The 23615-nt window shown below is 42.9% G+C and overlaps 1 protein-coding gene across 1 annotated transcript in view; it reads left to right on the top strand.

Annotated features, from left to right (window-relative positions):
- LOC138467284 (uncharacterized) overlaps positions 1-18370 on the top strand; it is a 504409-nt gene extending 486039 nt beyond the window's left edge. The window contains exon 8 of the mRNA XM_069607283.1: positions 17796-18370. Coding sequence (XP_069463384.1) covers positions 17796-17801 — 6 coding nt within the window. The 3' untranslated portion in view covers positions 17802-18370. The remainder of the gene's footprint in view (positions 1-17795) is intronic.
- Positions 18371-23615: the final 5245 nt, after the last annotated feature.

The following is a 23615-nucleotide window of genomic DNA, read 5'->3' on the forward strand; positions in this document are numbered from 1 at the left end:
TTAAGGTGTGAACTCCCAATTTTAACTTCTGGCACTGGGAAATGGATACATGAATTAGATAAAATGACGGGAGGAAACACGTTGGCTATAGGGGACATAAAAGGTCTTTTAATCGCCATAATTGGTGAGAGAGCTGATGACGTGTGGACGAGGGCAGGGTACCCTGGTGTGACTACAGTCAATATCACTCACGATGGAGCATCGTTCAATAACTAAAGAGCAGAAGTCTGGAAAGCACTTTGAGTATTATATCCGGACATGTCTGATATATAATAACTAAAAAGATGAAAGAAGGAGATGATCTGTTAATTTACATTCAACATTTTCAGGAATCTTGGGCGTTGGAAACACGTCAATCTTGGGGGAAATCTATACCAGTGTTCTACATATATTATGTCAAGGGCTGCCAGAGCCAGTAAGGAGCAGCTCAAAAAGTTAGTGGGGATAGAGGCTAAACCATGGTCAGAATTTCAGCTAACCATTGCGCATTACTGCAGACTCCTGCAAGAAAAGAATTGCAAAAAGATGATGCTCATAAAGGCGCAAGGCAAAATTAGTGCAGGAAAAAACTATCCAAGTACGCCATTGAAGGGGCATTGTTGACCAGTGTAGACGGGTCGAACTCACAGCAGACAGTAAACATACCGCAGGTGAATAATCAAAGACAGTTCGATCAAAACAATACTGGTTATACTCCACGAGGAAAGGGATTCCGAGGACGAGGGTGGCAATGTTATCAAGGGAATTGGCAGAGTAATCATGGAAACTTTCAGAATAATCAAGGTGGGTTTCAAAATATGCAGAATGGTAATCTGAATATGCAAAATGGCAGGTTGGGAAACAACCACCTATAAGTTGGAGATGTGGAATGACAGGGCACTTGTTTCACACATGTAGAAGTCATGGGTTCATGCAAAATGGCCACTTTTCAAGAGGGGGGATGTCAAATCTACCTATATATTCGCAGCAGAATGGAGATGAAATCAAACAGCGCAGCAGCAAGCACCGAGAATGCAGCAAGGCTCGCAACCACAGCAGGTAGTAGTTAATCTGCCACAAGGACAGTCTCAGAAATCGCCTATGCAGCTTCAGCAAACCACAAACACAGGTAGGTAATGACTCCTAGAATAGGGAATGTCACTGCCAATGGAGGGAATCCTTTCACAAGCGATGGGACAAGGCTGTACCCGAAATAGGACAGCACAATGGGAGACCTGATGTGTTCAATACTATCCGTGACGCCAAACCCCCATGAGGAACCAAGGGTGGATGTCAGTATAGGAATCACACATTTTTCGTTTTTAGTAGAAACAGGTGATACGCGCTCATGTATACAAGAAGGAACATTTTCAATGTCTGGCAATGCCATGTATACTCAGGGATTCACAGGAGCTACAAGTCGAATTCCTTTTACAGAAGAATTACCAGTTTCTATAGGAGAATGTGACATGAAGGTGCCACTGCTATATTTGAGGCAAACACCTGTTAATATACTGGGACGAGATTTAATGATGAAATTGAATATGACAATCTTGTTTACTGACAAAGGTATAGTGTGTTCCATGGCAGGAATGCATTATGGAAACGTGTGCGAAATGATCATGGCATTTGCAGGACAAATAGCTAAGAGAGCGATTCCATTAGAACCAGAGGTTTTTCAGTATGGGGTTCGCATTCTAATGTCATGGTTGCCAGGACTGGCAGGTAGAATGATGAGAACTTTTGATGAATTTTTGTTTAGGCCTAGGATACCTATGCTCGAGGAAAAGGGACAAGCCTTTCCCTTAGAGATACAAGCAGCCATAGCGCGCGGAGGAATGGCTTTGCTTGATGGTAATGATGATGAGGGCAGACAATGGCGAGCAGTAATTGCCATTGTAGAAGATTAAAGATTGACTGACATCACTGATTAAGATCTGTTTGGGAATCACCTATCTGACGATGAGGTGATATTTGAGATGAGCATTAATTATTTGGTAAGAGCAATTAAAAGAGAAGTTCCTCAAAAAATGATGTTAGCACAAAAGTGTCCTGAATATTTTGACGAAGAAATGGCAACGGTGCCAGTTGCATTATGGACCACAGGCCCTTATGACATAGGTTTAGTAAAGGGGGTTTGAGAAGGGAAGATTACATTGAAACCAGGAGCGATTTCACCTCGAGCCTGACAATATACCATGTCTTGAGAGGCAGATGAAGGTATTTTAAAGACAATTTCTGCCATGATGGAATAGGGCATCCTGGTGACGTCAGAGTCAGCCTGTAATACTGCTGTGTACCCTTTCAAAAAATCTAAGGGGGGTTTGTGGCCGAGTTCCCTCTAGTCTCCAACCCATCTACAATTCTATGTAATATGCCTGTTGAGGCACGATATTTGGTATTTTATAGATTTACTTGAAAAACACATTTTTCTCAATCACATTGTATAAAGACTTGCAGGATCTGACATCATTTACGTTCAGACAAAGTCGCATAAAAAGCACTTGTTTACCCCAGGGGTACTGTGAGTCCCCATCGATTTTCAATAGAGTCCTTCAGATGAACTTAAGCAATATCGCTTTGGAAAGTGTTGTGTTGCAAAACGTAGATGACATTCTAGTTTGCAGCACCTCAGAGGAAGAGTGCAGACGCGATTCGGTCCAGCTGTTGATTATGCTCACTGACAAAGGATCTAAGGTTGACAAGTAAAAGTTACAATATTGTCAACAAGAAGTGTTGTACATAGGCCAATTGATTTCACACGAAGGGCAAAAGGTTACTCCTGAAAGAGCTGAGGCTATTTTGAAAACAGCCAAGCCACACATGATAAAACACATGCAGAGATTTTTGGGATTATGTAACTACGTCAGAGAATGGGTCTTTGACTACAGCTAGTATATAAGGCCCCTATTACAGGCCTTGAAGAAAGCACAGGCAATGCAACTGAGTAGATGGAAAATGGGTTTGACGAATTGAAAAAAGCAATTTGCATGGCCCCAGTTTTAGGGATTTCCAATTATGTGGAGGAATTCTTCTTGTTTTCACATACAGATGGCACTTTTATGACAGCAGTGCTCATGCAGAGAACCACATTGGGCCACAAGCCCCTTGCATATTACAGTGGAATCTTAGTCCCAATGATGAGGGGTCATTTTCCATGCGAGCAAAGTTTGACCGCCATAGTTTTCGACATAGACAAAGCTGCAAGCATAGTAATGGGATGTTCCATGACGTTATTTGTTGAGCACGCACTATTTGCCATTTAAAAAAAAAGAAAAAGGCATGTTGACTTCTCAAAGGGCTTCTGCCTATGAGGTAGTTATATTCAACCCAGCGATCAAAATAGTTAGATGTAAAATAGTGATTCCAGCCATGTTTATAGCTGAGCCAATGACATAGGGAGAGCCTGTACACGATTGCGTGAACTCTGAAGAGCTCTGCAATGAGCTCGCTAGAATAAAGGAAAATGCATTAGCAGGAGGAGAGATTGGTTTTATTGACGGTTCTTCAAGGATCGATAAAAATGATGGACAGAGGTACACAGATATCGCTGTGGTAAAGCACACGCTTAATGGGGAATTTTGGGTGCTTATTAGTACTCGATTGCCATCTCATTATTCTGCACAAGCGGCAGAATTATTGGCATTGATACCCGTGATCGAGAGTCACGCATATCAGGAAGCAACAGTGTACAGCGACTCCACCTATGTGACGTCAACGATGCACGCAGGGCTAGCATATTGGAAGAGGAGGGGCTACCGTCAGAGCAGACGGCACGCTAGTGCAACATGCTGCCTTATTGGATAGGCTCACTGCACCTCCCAGTAGGCATTGCAGTCATTAAATGCACAGCCCATACTTAAGGAGCAGATTATATCTCACATGGAAATCAAGCAGCGGACGCTGATGCTAAGTGCATAGCAACTACAGATATAGGGATGATGAGTGTTGAAACTTGTGATGTAAATGAAAGAATGACTGTAATGATGATTGTATCTGAAGGGTATAAACATTTGTCTAAAACGCAGTTAGTGGAAATCCAGGGGGAAGCACCCCAAGAGGAAAATAATGTGTGGACATGAAGAGGGTGTTCTTTAAACCCCTCTGAAGCATTGTGGTGAAAGGACAGCACTGGTAAACTGTTGATGCCTGTATCCTTATCAAGGGTGGTGTAAGAACAGCTACACTACCCCGCGCATACAACTGGGGAGAATCTTGCTGCAGCTATTGCTGATGATTGGTTTGTACTGAATTTGATGGAACATCCTGTATTTTATATAGAGAACTGTATGGTGTGTCAACAATTCATGGCTGGGCATACACTGCGCAGTTAGGGGAGTCTTTCCGAGACATAATGGCCCTTTCCAGCACTTGCCTATCTACAATGTCGATATGATACAAGTATGTAATGGATATAGATGCCTGATGGTAGTGGTGTGTCTGTTCTCAAGGTGGATAGAAGCAGGCCCCTGTACACACCCATATTCCACCTGTGCAACAACATTGTTAGTGCAGGAAGTATTTCCTAGATGGGGAGTATGTGAAGTTATGAGGTCAGACAATGTTCCTCATTTTGTTAATGCAATTTTTGAACAGATTAGCTTGTTGCTTGGTATAAAACACAAGTTGTCTTCGGCTTATCATCCACATGGAAATGGGATTTGTGAGAGGCTCAATGGCTTGCTTAAAGAAAGAATAGCCAAGTTGAAGCTGACCTTGAAAAAGGGGTGGTTGCATTGTCTACCACTGGCATTTTATGCTTTGAGGAACCAACCAGGTTCTGAACACCATCTCACACCCCATGAAATTGTTGTAAATGATGCTCAGCCAACGTCAGAACTGTTAGGTTTGGAATTACGTGAGTTTTTGAACTGTATGACTTCCAGTATCTCTGTCATTTCAGGACAGCTGCAGAGACAAGAGTGTAGAGAAGAACTGAACACAGAAGGATATGCTTCAACAGACCAATCTAAATAACTTTCTATTCCCAAACTATTCCCAGAAGATGCGGTTTTAATCCGCAATCACGTGAGAAAAAAGTGATATGAGCCCCGCTTTTGTGGTCCTTTCATTGTGGAGGACATCACGCTGTCTGCTGCCATAATTCAGGGTAGGCATGCCTGAATTTTCCTGAGAGAGGTGAAAATCTTTGCTGGAAAGACTCCTCTCCCTGCACCCTTACATGATGAGGCAAGTACAAGTATTGGGGAAGAACCACAGCATGTGCAGAAAAGATCATTGACAAGTAGAAAGACAAAGAACCCAATGGATTTTGGGTTGGTTTGGGACACTCCTTTTAAGTAATTTATAAAAGGGTCAAGGAAAACTAGTTTGAACACTCTGTGTTGCCATTTCAGAGTGAAAGAAGATCTTTTTGATCTTAAAGCCACAATAGTTTATTGACTCTGGACTGAGGCATGCTTAAGCCTTCATACGAAGCAGATTATGCCAGATTTTAATCGTGGACACAGCAATTGGAAAAGGGTACAATACACAGATTTGTATAACACAGAGTTCCTGTTTGGATTTATTTATGGTGTTAACCAGTGATGACCTTACTAGAAACATTCTTACCTATTTCGAGTTAGTACTGTGTAATTATTCTTCGCTGGTGGGGAGAACCACCCGCGTTCTAGCCTTTTTACATAATCCTAAGAATGAAGAAGTTATAAAAAGATTACTCATAGTCATCACTGAACAGTTCTTGCAATTACCTGAATACAGTGAGGAGAACACAAATACCCCTATCAAAAGAAGCAGCTCATAGACCGGTCAGTGTGGTGTTCTTCCATCTAATTGAAGAATATCAGCACATTGTTGGGAGGCACACAGATGTGCGCACCTTTCTGAGAGATCCGAGTAACACTGCCAATCTGTATGTGATCCTGGAAGGTATCATTATACAAGTGTGCATCTATTCTGAAAGAAATCACACATCACTGTAGACACTTTTCTTCGAAGGATAGATCGAGAGGTTGCTGATAAAGAAAGACTTTTGGATCCTGCTGAAAGAAATTCGACATGTCTTCTGGGATGAGGCAGATTCGAGGCATAGATTGGGAGATAATCTATGTCGTACAGATTGTGTAGACTTACTGAGGTTGTTTTTCTTCATACTTAAGAGGTGTCTGCAGTTTCGACTAGTGAAAGACTGATTCCAGAGACACAAAGACAGTGTTTTCATCATCCAGTAAGCAGACAATTGATCAAGGGCGACTTGCTGAATCAATACGGCAGTTTTCAGAAGCAGTTCACCATGCTGAAACATTAAAGATTAGGTTTTTTCTTCCTTAGGTGGTCAAGATGGGTAATCTAAATAGCAACATCATTCTACCACATGAAGAAAGGCACTCATGTTGTCCAAGAAGTCGATTTTTCAGGTTAACGTACCACTGTATAATCGACACCTGTATTGTGTTCATAATTGTACTGCTTTCCTTGACTGTGAGAATGGCATTTTACATTGGTGCACATGGAGCTAACACTCCTGTGCACATTTCTGAGCAGAAGGAAATTGTACGTGTGGCAACTACTGGGCGGCCTAGACCATATGTAGTTATTCCTGTCTCAAAGAAAGATGGCAAATTGCCTAAGCTTGAGATGGATGTTGTTAATAATAATTCACATGCAAAACGTGTCTTAGAGACCATTTCTAGATGCCAGAGACAGGCTGGGAAGACCAGGCAAGGCAAGGGGTCAATAAAAGATGAGCCAAGTAATACATGCAAATACACCCGAAAGCAGTTTCAAAGGGAAGATTCCAGATGGAGATTATAAGAGACATTTTCATGCCTAAATGGGCTCCTGGGCAGATGAGACGTTCTCAACTTTCTCCTACACAGAGAACCCGGACGGATGTTCCTGTGATTATTTCAGTGAGGAGAAGATAAGTGGGTACACTTCATAATATGATTATGGAAGCTCATATGAAAAGAATGAGATCTAAAAGAAGCACACAGGATGATAATTATGAATTAAATGATTATCTGGACAGCACAGCACTCCCGGTTTATGAGTAATGGCGATTAGAACACCACATGGGGTGAACCAGGGACCTGACCAGTGTGGAAGTACACAGAATTACATTCGGAACACTGATTGATTCTGGAAAACGTTAGAAGAAAAATAAAAAACACAGTACTTTTGCCGACATTGAAAAGATCTGGTACTTACCTTAAGGAGTACTCTAGTGTTGGAATACACATTGGCTGGGTTTCACTTGGAGTGTGTTTTACCCAATATCCATTCAAAAGGATATACGAAAAGGCAGCTGAAATACGGCTGTGTGTGTTTGAGTATTTGTTTACATTGGACCCTTGGAATACGCTGATCTCAAGATTGCATTAAGGATCAAGTCAAGACCAGGACTGGAGGGGACGATTATTGTAAAACATTGTGAAGAGCTACCCCTGATGAATGTCAGACACTTAGGAGTCAACAGACAGAAACATGCTGGGTCACATATAGAATGCAACTAATTATTTTTTACTGATGTTTGTATGTTTTTATAATTTTGAATGTGGTATGGTTGTTTTTTCATTCCACATTTATGTTGTGTACATAATCAACCTGTTAAGAAACCTGGGTTTAGGGTTTTTCTTATGTCTGTGTAGTTTTTACCACAGATTTATGAGAATGATGTCTCTTTTTTCTAAAATAAAAATATTTTTCGAAAGAAATAGCCAATGCGTGATACACCCCTCTTTTTTGTCAAATTTTAATTAGATCTGTTTTCCTTATATATTAGAAAATATTGTCATGTTGTTCCCAGACAGTGGAAACAGTAGGTTTATGCAACAGACCTTTATGTGGGGATGTTTTGCTATGTTCTGACCTCATGTGTGCTGCTTGGACTCCGGCCATACAGCATGGGGAAGTCAAAGATCTTCATAGCTGTTGAAATAGATGTCCAAACAGCAAATTGTCTTTCACATGTGGCACTTTGCAAAACAATAGGCCAGTTCATGGGTCAAGATGCCTCTCTCAAATGGGCAACTGAAAAGACAGATCCAGATGAAGATGACTACATCCGAGATGTAAAGACTAGAAACAATGCAAAAACAAGTAGGCTTGTGATCAGATACAAGAAACCTGGAGTAAAAGGAGCAGAAATAAGAAGAGAAGTGAACACAAAACTGGAGATCGCAGGAAAAACTGCAGATGATATTCGAATTTGGAAAAACAGGGGTCAGATGCAGATCTGGGGATCAGTGTTACCACCAGACGGCTGGGAAAAAGGAGTGGTGATCTACAGAGCCTGCATGGTAACTAATCGTCCTGAAACCACTATTTTGAATGTACAAGAGGTATGCAAATCATTGTGGCCAGAACTTCCTTAATTATTAACATTGGTCAGAGACAGAGGAGGACCGCTGTAAATGGTGCGTTTGGAGAGCTCAAAGTTGTGCTTCAGACGGAATGCTACAAGAAAAGTTGGAGAACATCAGAAATGTGATCATATCTTTGATACATCAGGAATGGTGCCTGGAACAGCAGTAATCATGGATCATTATTGGGCATATGGATCCAAGGCCTGCATAAGGCTACCTAAAGACTGGAGAGGAATATGCACATTGGTGAATGTCCATGTTCCAGCATTAGTGATTCCGAAGAGTGATCTGAATCTTGACAGCTTCCCAAAAGCAGATGCTCGCCTGAGGAAGAAGAGATCTGTGGAGCTGATAAAAAGAATTAAGAGAGAGAACGACTTTTCAGCCAAATCAATAGAAGCTTTTGATTCTATCCCATTTGAGCACAGACTATTCAGCCAAACTCCTTCAGTGTTCACATTGATCTTCATGCCAAGAATCCAAGTTGATGCAAATACCAAGTGGCTACAGATAACCAGATGGGAATTTCTGCAGACAATTAACACTACCATAAAGGGATTCAATGCAATCAGAGAAGAGATGAGAGCCATAAGACTGATGACTATCTAGAATAGGTATGTCTTGGATATGATCACAGCTACGGATGGAGGTGTGCAAACATTGGAGAATCCTGTTGCACGTTCATACCTTCTCATGATGACGAGAATGGAACCTTGACAGAGGCTGCCAACATGCTGACAAAACTCCATGGCCAGATGATAGATGAAGTACAAGACATTGCTGATGACAGTTGGTTTGGATCACTTTTCTCTTGGGTTCCACAATGGATGGCAGATATGTTCACATTTCTTGGTGCCCTGATCATGTTGATCTTGCTTGGATTTTGTGTGATCAAGATAATAATCTCACAGTGCAGGAAAACAGCAAAGAAAGCCATAGGGATGAAGATTATGATTGATGATGAACCAGGATGGAAGCCCAAGGATCTAACAGATGAAGAGATCAGAGACTTTGTGAAAGCCAGTATCCATGCACCTGAGGGAACAAAGTTCCTGTACCCAAAGAACCATAAGAAATATGTGGGAAGATGGATCTATTGCAGTCCAAGTGGACAGTGCATGCTTATGACATGGAACAAGGATGAGCATGGGAAAACAGCAGGATGTCTGAAAGGAGTCATAAAAATATGGATCCCTAAGAAGCAGTTCTTCAGACAAGGATGTCTAGATATGAAGGATGATGAGAGAGTGGTTAATAAATCACCCAGAGGGGGGAGTGTAGAGGAGGAGCCAAGTACTCCCTCTCCAACTGCCCCACCCATATTACCTATAGAATGGGAACCAAAGTATGTGACGTATGTGCAACAATTGAATCAGCAAAGAGCAGAGTGTGGTCTCTGTGCAATACCCAGAAGAGACCCAATACCGAAGAGAATCCGGGAGACAAGGTACCCATTGGGAAAACCGTACCTGCATGCAAGACAATATGATGGTCATTTGAATGAGATTCCTGAAGAAGCAGAGCAGATGAAAGGCAAGAATGAATGGTGACTTCACACAGAAAGAGATGACGCATACAGAAGTGATGCAGGGATCAGTGAATGCAGATATTATAGGCATCAAGAAAGCAACAAGGATAAGTGACATCTTAGGCTCAAGGTGAATAAGCTTATGCCGCAGAAACAGATGTAAATATCAAGTCAGTTTGCACGTGTACAAATGCAATTGAAATGCAAGCAGCAAAATGATTGTGAATCTAGCTCTAAGCTTATGATAGATAGACCACGGCATGCACCAATTTATATATACCTCTATAGATGCATATGGACAAATAAAAGATGGATTGTACGTTATACTGAACATGAATAAGAAGGCCTCATTCCAGTGTGTTACAGTTAAAAGCAAGTTTTAATTGTAAAAATGAATCGGAGATAGGATGAGCCAGAAAGCCAAAAGTCTTATCAAACATGACTTGGCTTACATTGCATACAAATTGTGTGAAGGAACAACGGGCTCCTGTTCAGGAAGCTTGAGCAAAACAAAATACGTCAGAGGACTATTAAAAAGAATATTAAATACATGGAAAGCTGGATTTCATGGTGTCCAGTCATGTGAAAAGATGAAATTGGAAGGATGAGGTGGTCACACCTAGGCACGAGGGCCGGCTGTGCCTACATTCCTTAAAATTCTAAAGAGCGCAGTACAAACCCGAGGAAAACTTCAAAGCACTAATTGACACTGGACCATTGAGGTGATGATGGATTTATATAATAATTGGTGGAAAGTTCTGATCTGATCTTTGATCTGGTGGGAAGTTAGTTTCTAAATGAGCCCACTAACGCCTGGATGTTCAGTCTGTGTGCTGCTAAACCTAGGTGGAAAAGTAATGATGGGGGTTAGAAGCCAACCAATTACAGAGGACTGTGTAATCAAGAGTCATATAGTTTGTGTAGCCAATGGAACGTCGTTTATTTAGTGACGTTCATAGTGGCCATGTTTTAGGGAGGGCTTGGTTGCCCCACCTGATGTTAAACACCCTATCACTTTTCTTCACGGTCTTATACTGATATGGAACGTATGCTTAGACATTCATTTAGAACCAATCCCTGGCTCCGATAGGTTTTTGTAGTTTGCCACGTAGGTAGTGATGCAGGTCAACATCAATAATGACAATTTTATGCAATATAACCTCAGTTTCTACTAAAATACATTGGCCCTCATTACGACCCTGGCGGATTTTTTCCGCCATCGGCGGACTTTCCAGCCATGGCGCAAAGTCCCTTTACGCCATGGCGGATGGCGGACTTACCGCCCCATTCCGAGGTCGGCGGGGCGGTAAGTCCCCATTGACCCATTTACCCTTCCCCATTCCCATTTCGGCCCCATAGGGTATAATGGGAGTGGGGAAGGAGTTAATTACGCCACCGTAAAATACGGTGGCGTAATTAACACCAAGGTCCCAGAGCGCCATGGATTTTTCCGCCCGCAAAAAGCGGGCGGAAAAATGACCATGGCGCTCCGGGAACTCGTAGTTGGCGGTAAGGGGTCGGCGCAGCTAACGCTGGCGCAGACCCCTTAGCGCCAGGGTCGTAATGAGGGCCATTGAGTAAGAGGATCGAACGACTGCTGATGTTCGTTGTACTGCCTGTTTTATATACTTGTTATTAAAATGGACTCCCCGTTTGCCAAGTCGTTTTGATTATTAATGTATGAATACAAATCTGCATCCCCATCCATCTCCAGGGTATTGCTACTCATCTTAAAGGGCTGGGAGAACCCATTTCACTAACATTTCCCATTTTTAGACGATAACTTAAAGGGAGGAGAGGTGAACAGGAAAAGATTAGACCATCAAAGTATCTTGGAGGGGTAAATATGATATTATATGATATTTTATTTGTATGGCGCTCTTACACAAGTATTTCAGAGCACGGCGAGGCAAGGGAGGAGAACAAGGGAGGACAAAACAGCGATCTTACTAGGCCCAGTTACATTGAGCATGCACAATTGCAGGGGAAAGGGAAACGGGAAAGTACAAGGGAGAGGGGAGGAGTGGTAAGTACTGAGCAAGGGATTAAACAACAACACCTGGGAGTGCAGCCAATGTGGCAAGTGCAGGGTAAAGCAGAGACAAGGGGTGTCTGATAAGCGCAGGTAAGGCGACTGTAGGGTTACAGATACAGACCCAAGTCCAAGGGTTGCCAGGAGGCCCTGAGGCAGTGCAGGTGTGTGACTGGATGGGCAGGGACCTGGGCCCAAAAATCAGAGGGTAACCAAGTGCCCGGTGCTGAAGCAGACAGATTAGCAGGAGAGAGGAAGAGTGAAGGCAGAAGCAAAGAGGAAGGTCTTGAGGTGCTTCCGGTGCCAAAGATGACTCTCCTCAAGTTTCAGAGGAGCAGGGAGGAAAGATATCTACCCCCAACTCATTGCTTGGAGAAGCGACTGCCCTGAGGGAGTTGGAGGGGGAGGAGTGAAGAGGTCGAGTGGGGAGGTATTTATTGAGGGAGAGTTGAAGGTATTGTGGACTCAGGCCCCAGAAAGCCTTGTGGACAATGCAAAGGGTCTTCAACTTAATCCTTGCAGCCACTGGGAGCCAATGGAGAGATTTCAAGGCTGGAGAGATACAATCCCAGGACTTGAGGCCAAGGACAAGTCTTGCAGTCCTGTTATATATGAATAAGGCTGCAATGTACAGGTTAAATAAGCAGGGACCATATTATATAGACATTTCAAAATTACGGGCATGATTCACAGAAGCGTTTAATAATGGCACAATCCCATAGGAAATCACTCTGTGAATCCGGCCCTAGGCATGCAAGCTTAAATTCAATTCTACCTTCAATCCGCATACAGTGAAGGGATGCGCTGAACATGGAAACATGGTGTCATTTATGGAGACCAAAACTAATTGAATAGCATCATTCTTTACCCTCTCTAGTTTATGGCAAGATACAGGGCATTGGAGTAGACCAGTCTAAAATTCACTATGGTTTGAGGTAAAGAACAGGAATTATTATTCTGAGTAATTTGACGTTCACAAGCAGCTACCAAGCACTGCGCTGATCTGGGAGACCAGTGTAAGATTGTTATCAACATTTAAAAAAATATATGGTTTTATTGCAGAGCTATGTTTTAAAGAGAGTCCACATACGGGAGGAATAAGAGTGTTTCCCAAACTTCAGATGCCTTTTTAACCAAACAGGATGTATTTGTTAACGAAAAGAGAACCTATTGTGACTACATGCGATTCCAAAAGATATGTGAATTTTATGTTCTATGTCTAAAAAACTCTCATGCTTGTGATTTATACTATGTTAAGAAAATGAGATGACTTGGTCTGTATTCTTGACTAATGTAACTTTAGATTTACGAATTAGTCAAATAAATGCTTTTGATATTTGTTCATTTTTTGGAATTTGAATTATCTATATTCTTTTACTTTGAACATTTGAATCATGTATGTATTGAAATGAACTAATTAACAATTACATTGTACAAAGTGTGCCCTGCTGTGTGCCCTCTGATGCACACTGGGGACCGTTCCTTTTTACCAATTCATGATCTTGTAGCCAAGATCTCAGCAGGCAGCACCTAAAATGTCTCGCCCCTACAGGGTTTACCGTATGTACACATATATCAATTATTGAACCACTTGAACTTTTGAAAACTGTGAGTGCATCTCTGTCCTAGATCATTTTTTTAAGTTCAGTTTGAAGCCATTAAGTTGAAGATGGTGTTTGGACATTCAATCTTTGATGGCTAAGAATCAGGCTTGGAGGTTTGCACATTCTCCCTCTACTCCTGTGACTTCAATGCAAATTGAGATATCATTGGGGTATCATCCACATAAGATTGCATATTCACATTCCAAGGATGGAATAACTGGAATTGGAGAGATTAGTGACCCTTACGGGACTCCACTTTCAGTGGTGTTGATTTAGATTAAAAAAAGGGCACAGCTATGCCTGTTGGGAACAGACTTTGAGAAAGGGGCAAAACTGAAGGAGGGTGCTGTTGGTCATGTAAACAACCATGGACAAAAAGGCAAGTAATATAAAGTCATTAACCATGTGAAATGAGGCAGACAAGACCAACACGACCATCAGCAGAGCTTTAACAGCATTAATTGATGCTAGAGTATCTCACCAGAAACCCAAAAGGCTTGTCTCCATGCCATGATAGGGACAACATCCAGATTGAAGCAGGGACAAGCTGGTGTGAGAATCTGGGAGAACCAACATCTCAATTATTTTGGAAAGAGCAAGTATGTTACTAACAGGTCTATGGTTGGTCTCGAAGGAAGAGTCAAGCACAAACACACTTTTTTTTTTTAAAGGAGGGGTCATTAAACCATCTTTTGGAAATGATGGTACATGATCAGAAGAAACACTGAAATGTATTTAATTTTGGTTTGATTTTGATGTTTTTTATATTGTCTGAACAACCTAAAACAGTTATCAATTGACTATCCCAAAGGATATTTCCTGATTAAATCCAAACATGGAAAAAGAAAATATGTCACATTTAGTGTTAGGAATGACAATTGAAATATGAAGAATAAAACATTTGGAAAATGTAATAAATGAGTAGAAATACATGAAGGTCAAAGAAGAGGATTGAAGATTGTAATATGCAACAGGATTGAAACTTGAAGGAATATTTGCTTGATCGTAACTGTAGAATATAATGGCTATATATTATAGATCACATGACAACTACGAAAGACGGCAGGAATTTTGACCATGGCTAATTGTGACAATGAAAGAGAATGGGGAAGTTTAAGTATTACAATCAGATTTGGAGGCTGGACTGGTTTTGATAAAAAAAGAGCTTTGAGCTGGTGTAATCGTGGCACAGGAAATGTGATTGAGGTCAAAAACAGAAGTATGCACACAGCTAGCAGAAAATAATAGAGATTTAATAAGAATATTAGTTTAGTAGGAGATGTCTTATTACAGTTGTCAGTCTGATTAACAGTGTTATATTCTCCTGCAGATTGTTCTCTGCAAACCAAAAACTGTTGAGAAAATTCTAGTTGTCTGCTTCAGAACTGAATATATATAGGATCAGAACAATGCAAATTAAGAAAACACATTAAGAATAATTGTTTTGGGAAGTTAGTTTTGATTTTTTTTAAAGTGCCACTATTTGAAATTGGTGAACTGACTCTCTCTATGTATGTTAAACTGGCTCTTAATAATTGTGATTTCTCAGAAATCATATGAATATCTTTTTAGCCATTGAGCTTTAATAGAGCTATCAAGGATGTGTGGGCTGCTCTAAATAATACCCACCAAAAACACAAAGTACCTGATTTACAATAAAAAGATTCTTAATGGGACTTTCCCATGTTAAAATGTTTTTGTAAATCAGGCCCAAAGTTTGCCATAATATATTTAGAAACAACTGGCCTAAATGTGTTTGAACAGTGTCAGAGACACATTTTTATATATCTCTTTCACTGAAGTGAAACATGCTGTGGAATTTAAAGGGCAAAGCAATGTGACAAAGTCTCCTGCTTGGTTCTTGGGGTGAGGGGTGGGCTATAATGGAGTTCTGGGTCTCACCACCTGCTAAGCAGTGCTGATGACCCGGAATAGGTGGCAGCGGATCCCTTTTCTTAACCCATCACACCCCAGTCATACATCAGGATCTTGTCACATTAAAGAAACCTATATGCCAGTGCCTTAAAGTGTCCCTCATGATATGAAGACATTTACTTTACAGAAAGCGTTTCCTAGGTATGGTGACACCCAAACAATGCTTTTTCCCAAGGTCATAATGTCCACACTCCCCACCCAAGACCATGGTACACCTTAAGTAGGCCTGCTGGAAAGGAAGCACTGGGAAGAAGAGTAGCACCCATTCCCTCTAGATTGAGGCATTTCACTCAGGAAGTTTGGGTTCAGGAAACCTCAGAAATAGTAAAATAGAAGTTGAACGCGGGTGCATGGAACACCAGCCCCTAAGTCTGTTTGATTTATCAGCCACCATCCGCGTGCCAGGAAAGCAAGTAGACACTGTGGCATCCACTACTCCAACTTGAAGTAAAGATGAAGATGGTGGCAAGCTAAAATAAAGGCCATGTAGAGAGGATGCTGTTCCCACAAAGCAGCAGGGAGGTCATTCTCAAACAGAGTGAAGCAAATCATATTCTGGCACCATTTCCCACACATCAGATACGCTGAGCGAGGGCATTACGCGGGATGGGTCAAGTCCCTACATAAACCAGAAGAGGTTCAAGGAGGTGTGCGGTTTGGAGATACTAGATTACTGTGTTGACGACTGTGGAAAGGAGGAGAGAAGGGGGGAGTTGGAGCTGGAGAGGGGAGAAGATGGCAGAAGATAGAAGAATAGGACGTTTGAGGTCGAGCTACATTGGAGAGAAGGAGCTGGGGAAAGAGGAGTGAGTGGCGGAGGGAAGGAAAAGAGGATAGGTGACAATTAACGTGGAGAAGGCCAGGGAGGAATGAATGGACCTCCAGGGGAAAGAGGAGATGGAGAGACTAAACAGCATTTGACCAACAAGAAGGCAGAGCATAAATAGGAGGAAAAGGAACAGGCAGGCTACAAGCATTAGAGAAGTGGTGTGAGGAGGTGAGGTGGAACAATCACATGGTGGCAAGTTTAGGAGGTGTTTCAACAGATAAAAGCAGAGTAAAAGGGAGATTGGAGGAGAAAAGTAAGAGACTACCGTATAGGGACAAAGTATCCTGGATCGTCGATGAGGCAGAGAAAGGTGGTGTATTGAACACAAGAGTCAGACCTCCCAGACATGAGCCATGCATAAACCAGTGTATCCAAATTGCAGGCCAGAATAAGTGGTAGGATCTTTCGCAGAAGCTGGACTGTGAGGCTTTGCGACACTCAGGCCTTGCTCTTGCTACTGACAAGAAATAAAGGATTAGCACGGCTCCATCCTGGTGACCCAGGGGAAGGGGCCCCTTGAAACGCGGGACATTCAGGCCAAGAAGAAGCAGACCACACCTAACGAAACCAGCAAACAAGAAAGAAGTGCAGGGGCTCTTCAACGCCCAGACCGAAGTCTTGTATCAGTGCACGATACATGTGGCTTTACCAGTCAAATTAACTTTTGTTTCCGTCTCTCGTTGATCCTTCTCAGCTTCTTGACTGCAAGCAAGAGATTGTTGGAACAAGAACATATATAAGGTCGTGCACTCCCAGTTTGATATATTTAGGATGGAGGTTTCTAGGTCTTCCTTGGAAAAGAAGGGTTAATGAAGAAATACAATGAGAGATTAATGGTTATGGGAATGTGCGGCATATATGATGTCTTAGTGTAGCGCACTTGCTGCTACCACTTCAGAGCACCAAAGCAACTAAAACAGAGTAACCCAGAGATGCACTAACTATAAACAGAGGGATGCAATGGCCATCCTGCACTTGCGCGTTCTCAATGTCACTGGGTCTAGTAAGATCGTTGTTTTGTCCTCCCGTGTACCCCTCCCTTGCCTCATCGTGCATTGAAACACTTGTGTATGGTCGCGATATAAATAAAATATCATATCATATATCATAACCAATAATGTAACAGAGCATATATTCACATTTAGCCGCCTGTGATATCTGCGATAGAAGTTGCCTTGGATTTTATGAGACTTCTCTATAAATATTTGAATATGTTTTTACTGATATTACAGTGAGAACCTCGACAAGAAGGTCTGCGTGTGACTATATTTGGATGGCAGGGCAATCCCTGGTCAGTGTGCCTAGTACAGAAGTAGCAATGCCAGATAGATTAACCAGTCTAGTGGGGTGAAGGACATCCTAGGTAGGTTTTATTAGATACAATGCACACAAACCTCTATTAGCAGTCTAAAGTAAATACAAACACTATAGGATTGTCATGGAGTGTTTACAAATATGCACTGGGGTTGGGAGAGGAGAGTGGTCCGGGGAGGGGAATACACAGTGCTTTTATTCACATAAAACATAGTAATCATGTGCCTTATTTGTTTCCTTTCAGATATAATGGACGAATCCCAATCCATCCTACGAATTGAATATGTCATCGTTTCGTAATGGAAAATTATAAATCAATTGTTTCATACATGTTCAACTGGATATTTCACTTGCGCTTATATATGCAATGACGAAATACAAAAGATTATTCTGAAACTTTAACATTGAATTGATGACATTATCTTCAATTGACAGACATTTCGCTTTTGCATCACTACATCAGAGAAGTAATTAAATTATGTGGACCCAAAATGGACATATTTGTGATGGTTATAGCAATGCTATAACCTTATCTAGTGATATAACATTTCAACCACGATAAAAGCTTTACAACAAATGTGACAACTTTATTCAAATTGCCCAATTGCACTAGATTTAATAATAGAATGTGTTGTAGCAAGATTACTTCACAGGGATTAAATGTCTTGTTATGCCTCTAGTTAACCCTTGAGTAACTTTGGAAAGCAGTTTGTTTACCAGACCTCCAGCTATAACCCTTCCCGGATGGAACACCAATGAAACACGCTGACATTCTTCTCTTGTATTTGTATTTGTATTTGTATTTTATTAAATGTATAAAGTGATTTCCGCCAAAGGCAGTGAACAATAAAATAATTCAGAAAACGGTACAATGTGAATGAGACAAATGAGTAGAGATTGATCTGTTTTTGTTATTTGATGAAGCAAGAAACGAAAGAATGTACAGTTTAAGATGTGTTTGGAAGAGACAAAGCAAAGAAGAGGAGCGCAGGGGAAGAGGAAGAGCATTGCATTGCTAAGGAGCCAGAAGAGAAAAAGAGCGGAATCAAGACGAGGCAAAAGGGGGCTTAGGAACAGTTAAGAGAAATAGATTCTGAGAATGTAAAGGATGTGAATGGATGTAGCACAAGAGTAGGGAAGAGAGGTAGGGCGGGGCCAGACCATGAGTGCATTTGAAGACAATCGAGAGAAAGTGATACAAGAGACGAGATTCAAAAGGAAATAAAGTTATTAGAAGCAACGAGGATATAATAGGCAACCAAGGGGGCACAGAAAAAAGGAGATGAACAGAAGAACTATAGATGGAACGGAGAGGGAACATGTCACAAGCAGGGAGACCAAACAATGAAGAGGAACAGCAGTCAATACGGGAAAAGACAAGGGAAAAAATAGGTTTAGTGGCGTGAAAAGAAAGATAAGTGCAAGTGTAGTGAATGTTAAACAGATCAAAGCAGCAAGAGCGAGCAATAGAGGACATATGAAGGGAAAAGGAAAGGGAAGGAACAAAGATAATGCCTAGGTTGCATGCTGAAGGTGAAAGGGAGGGGATGGGGTAGAAGAGATAGTTGAAGAGGGAAATAATAAAACCTCAATTTTGAGGGGTTATGATGTAGAACGTGGAAGGACATCCAGTTCTGAACAGCTAGAAGCCAGTTAGAAACAGTGGAGAGCAGAGTCAAAGGAGGAGAAAGAAAGGAAGATCTGGGTGTCATTGGCATACAGGTGGAAAGAAAGGTGAAAGGAGGAGATAAGAGCAGAGGGCGGAGCAGTATAGAGAGTAAAAAAGTTGAGAGCTGTGTACCAAGCTTTGGCAGACACCATAAAGAAGAGGGATAGAAGAAGAAAAGTGTCCAGCCAGGTAACGGAATAGGTCTGTTGCGTGAAATAAGAGTAAACCCATGTAAGAGCGGAACCATAAATACTTAAAGTGGAAAGAGAGGAAATAAGAAGAGAGTGGTCCACAGTGTCAAACGCTGCAGATAGACGGAGAAGAATAAGAACCCAAGAAAACTTAGAGTTTCAGGCTGTAAGAAGAGAATTGCAAACATGAAGAAGAGACGGGCGGAAACCAGACTGCAAGGGAGTAAGAAGGGAGTGCAGACTCAAGTAACAGGTTACCTGGGTATAGGCAGCCTGTTCAAGAATTTTGGAAAGAAAGGGTAAAAGAGAAATAGGGCTGAAATTAGATGCGCAAAATGGATCAACACAAGGCTTTTTTTTAGGATAGTGAGAAGAAATGCATGATTGAAAGCTCCAGGAAAGCAAGCATGTACAAGGGAAGAGTTAATAAGAGTAATAGGGTAAGGAAGAAGATGGGGATATACTTGAGGAATGAGAGAGGAAGGGAGAGGGTCAGATGGAGAAGCAGTAGTCCACCCTCAGCAGAGCAGGAGCTCTAGCTGCCTCACATGTTGCAGGAGCAGCACCCTTCCTACCTTCACCCGGCTGGGTTGCAAGGTAAGCTCTGGGCACATTGTCCAGCTGATCCCAAGGCACCCCGCACCATCGCGCGTCATCCCGCCGCTTATTTCATTGTTTGGCACAGGCAAAAAGCATCAAAAGATTGTAAATCAACTGCATTTGCACAGTTGCTGCACCGAGACGTTTCCACCATTGACCCACATGCGGTCTACCCCTTCCAAGATGGCCGTCCTGCGACAGGCAACCTCCTCCTTCCGAGGCAAATAGTATTGGATTAAACCGATTGGCTGCACCTTATAGCCAATACTGCATCGCCGGCAGGCGAGCGCCGGCCTACGGAAAAAGGCTGAGAATAAGGCTGCTGACTGAGCTGACCGAGCGTGCCGTGCTGCGGTCTGCTCTTGAGCTCTTCCTCAGTTCACCTCGCTACTCCCACATCAGCTGGAACTTCCTTTGACTTTATGAACCCTCACATGGTGAGGCCCTTATGTACGCTAAATGTACAAATGTACCCCTAGCATTGACTGCATTGTTTCATGGTTTAAGGCGTTCCATCCACTCTCATCTGAGACATCGATTTCTGTCGGAGGGGCGGCTTACGTCCTACCTCCCCTTCCTATTCCTTGACCAAGCGCGCGCGGCTTGCACACCTGCTCTAGACTCGACCCACCTCTGTGCCACCTACCCTGCAGCACCTTTCTCTGACTCGCTACACTACCGCAATACACCATACTCCAACCCCGCTCAATATCTACTACATTGCTGCGCTTGCATGCTGTGCTATATAACGTATTAGCACCTTGAGCTCTGCGTCACCTGATCCTTCACAACGCAACCCTGTACTTACTGCAAACCCCGTGCTACCTTATGGTAACTTCACTTAGCACCTTCGGCATATGGTCCTCCCCGCAGCTCTTCCGGCCCGATCGCCATTTTTTAGCATACCCATCTGACTCTGCACCTGTAATTCGTTGCTGTATTCCTATGTGCACACCCTGCTAGGCATGCCTGTAGCGCGCATGTAGTGATATGCTTGCCTTACTTATTTTGCTGTTGTTGCACTGAGCCCGCTACAGTACACCCTGCCACATAGCCTGCATTTAATGTAATGTTGCCTAGACTATCCAGCTGACGCTAAACTCAAGTCCTGTTACCAGTTTCCTACATGCATACCCTGCCAGGCCTACCTTTTAGTACGTACTTAGCAAATTGTTCATTTTGCATATTCAGACGTATGCATTTGAGAATTGTAAATTGAGCCTATTGAGCTGATACTGCATTAGAGGCACACTACCGAATCCCCACGAGCCCACCCTGCTGGGACTGCTCGGTGGTATTCTCCTCAGCCCAATTGCACTCTCTGCACATTCACTTGAAATTGCAATCATTATCATAGTACAGCAACCACATCCACGCCTTTATGCAATCTGCCATTATGCCCCAGCTGCAGGCAGCCAATCACTCCTTCAAACTTCCTCTCCCCAAGCTATTTGCACTAGCTATTGCTTCCGTACTCTGTCTCACAATCCACACAACCTCCCTGCACAACCTAGTACTGCCCCGTGGCCCAACTCTCTTCTTCATAATGAGATAACCATAACAGCTAATCCATACCTCAACAACCCTGCTGTCATGATGCATACCCCTGGGCATCCAGACCATGTTCATCAGCCCCGGGAGCAGGCATCATGTTGCCTTGAGAAAACCCAGCAACCCCTGCTCTGGGCTGTCTGGGGTCAGTCCTGGCGCCTATGGCGCCAGGCTCATATGGGACATCAGTCCTGGCGCCATGGGCGCCAGGCTCATAGGTGCACACTTACCTGATGCAGACCATGCTGCAAGAAGATCCAAGCCCATGTGAGGCCTGGAAGGGACTACTTTACCTTAGGAACTATTTTGTTACTCGGGTGTGGTCGGGGAGGAATACCTACCTGGGACTACTTTGGAGGCTATTTAAACCACGCCCGAAGAGCAGCACACGCTTCGCGTTATTCTGCATCCAGCAGCGTAACGTTCACCGTGCCAGCAGCGGCATCCAGCCTTCTGCCACGCCCGCCTCGAACCTGGAGCACCTAGAAAGAAGGAAAGAAGCAAAGGTTAGAACAAGAGTATTACCTGATTTCTTACCTAATCCCGGATTCATTGCATCTTCAAACCAGAGGAAAGACTTGTTTTAAACGCGTTGCATCGCCAGCAGCAGCGCCGCACCATACTTAGCGTTCCACGCAGCATCTCTTCGATCCGGCGCTGTCTCCATCTTTACATCGCCGAATTCTGGCACCTAAGGGGGGCAAGAAACAACAAGGTGAGCAGAGAGAACAGACAGAGACACCTGTAAGAAAAGGAGAAAGCAGCAAGTTTAACCCTTGGCATTATTTACCGGACAGTGTTGGGTAACACAGACTTTTACCGGAGCACTTTCCGCTGTCAATCTTCTTATTGCGTCAAAGCTGCAAGATAAAAAGAGGAATTGGACAGGAGTGAATTCCAGACATTTTGAACTCTTACAAACTATATACTTACGGCTCTTCGCCAGGACCTTTTGGAGTCAGGATTCGTCTACAACTCCTCCAATATCTTCAGGCCATTGAAGTAACTGGTCATCAACATGCCCCTGTGTACTTCGCAGGATGGAGAGCTCATCCTTCAAGAATATAAGGTGAGATTGCTGAGAGGGCACTTCAGAGGTGATTAGGGGGGAGGACAGTGGGGGTGCTATCACTTGAATCCACAAGTGCTAAATCCATCTCTCCACTTGTAGGAGAATATTTCTATGGGTCAAGCAGACAAGATTAGGAGGGCAGATCCAGTCAGTCATCGCTGCACTACGCATCACGTGGGTGGAGGCCGCAGCAGTCTGGGTCCGACCGACGCCTCTGTGGGAGCCAGGTGAGCGTAACACCTGCCTTATGGCTCCATCACTTTGCCACAAAACCCACTTCGAACCAACTATGCACACGCTTTATGAGAAACACCAGACTTGGCTCCAGACTATCCCATGCTTCCCATCACCACATGATACCCTTTCGTCAGTATAAACACTCTTAGCATTGCCATCATCTATAAAAACTCCCTGAACCTCTGTCTCTCATCGGTGCACCAAATCTCCTCGATGGAAGAGCTTACAGCCAGACTTGCCCTTACTCCCAACCTCACCATCACACTCCACTTATTATACAGGCCCCCAGGGCCTTTATCCACTTTCTCTGAAGACCTATCCAATCTTGGTAAACAATACTAAAACCAGCTCCAAAATGATCGTACTAGGCGACTTCAACCTAGGCCTCACTGACCCTAATGACTCGGCTGCCCTGCTGATTGACAATATGCTCACTAACTCAGGCTTCACTCAACAATAATAATCCTACACACACCAAGGGGAGAACCCTTGACTGGATAGCCGTCCATAACTGTGAAATTAATGTTGAATCTAACCAACCATGTGCTTGGACTGACCATCACCCGATCACTTTTAATTTCTCTGCCAAAACTTCTAGTTCCACCCCAGATGTTGCATCTGCCATTCCCACTAGAAACAAGCGCGACATAACTTGTGATAAACTTCTCCCTCTCATCCTTCCAGCCCTCAATGAACAGGCTCCCTCATGTACCAATCCCACTACTTTGGTTGACATCTACAACC

Source organism: Ambystoma mexicanum, chromosome 4q (genome assembly GCF_040938575.1).
Source record: "Ambystoma mexicanum isolate Mex_15411 chromosome 4q, UKY_AmexF1_1, whole genome shotgun sequence".
Lineage (NCBI taxonomy): Eukaryota > Metazoa > Chordata > Amphibia > Caudata > Ambystomatidae > Ambystoma > Ambystoma mexicanum.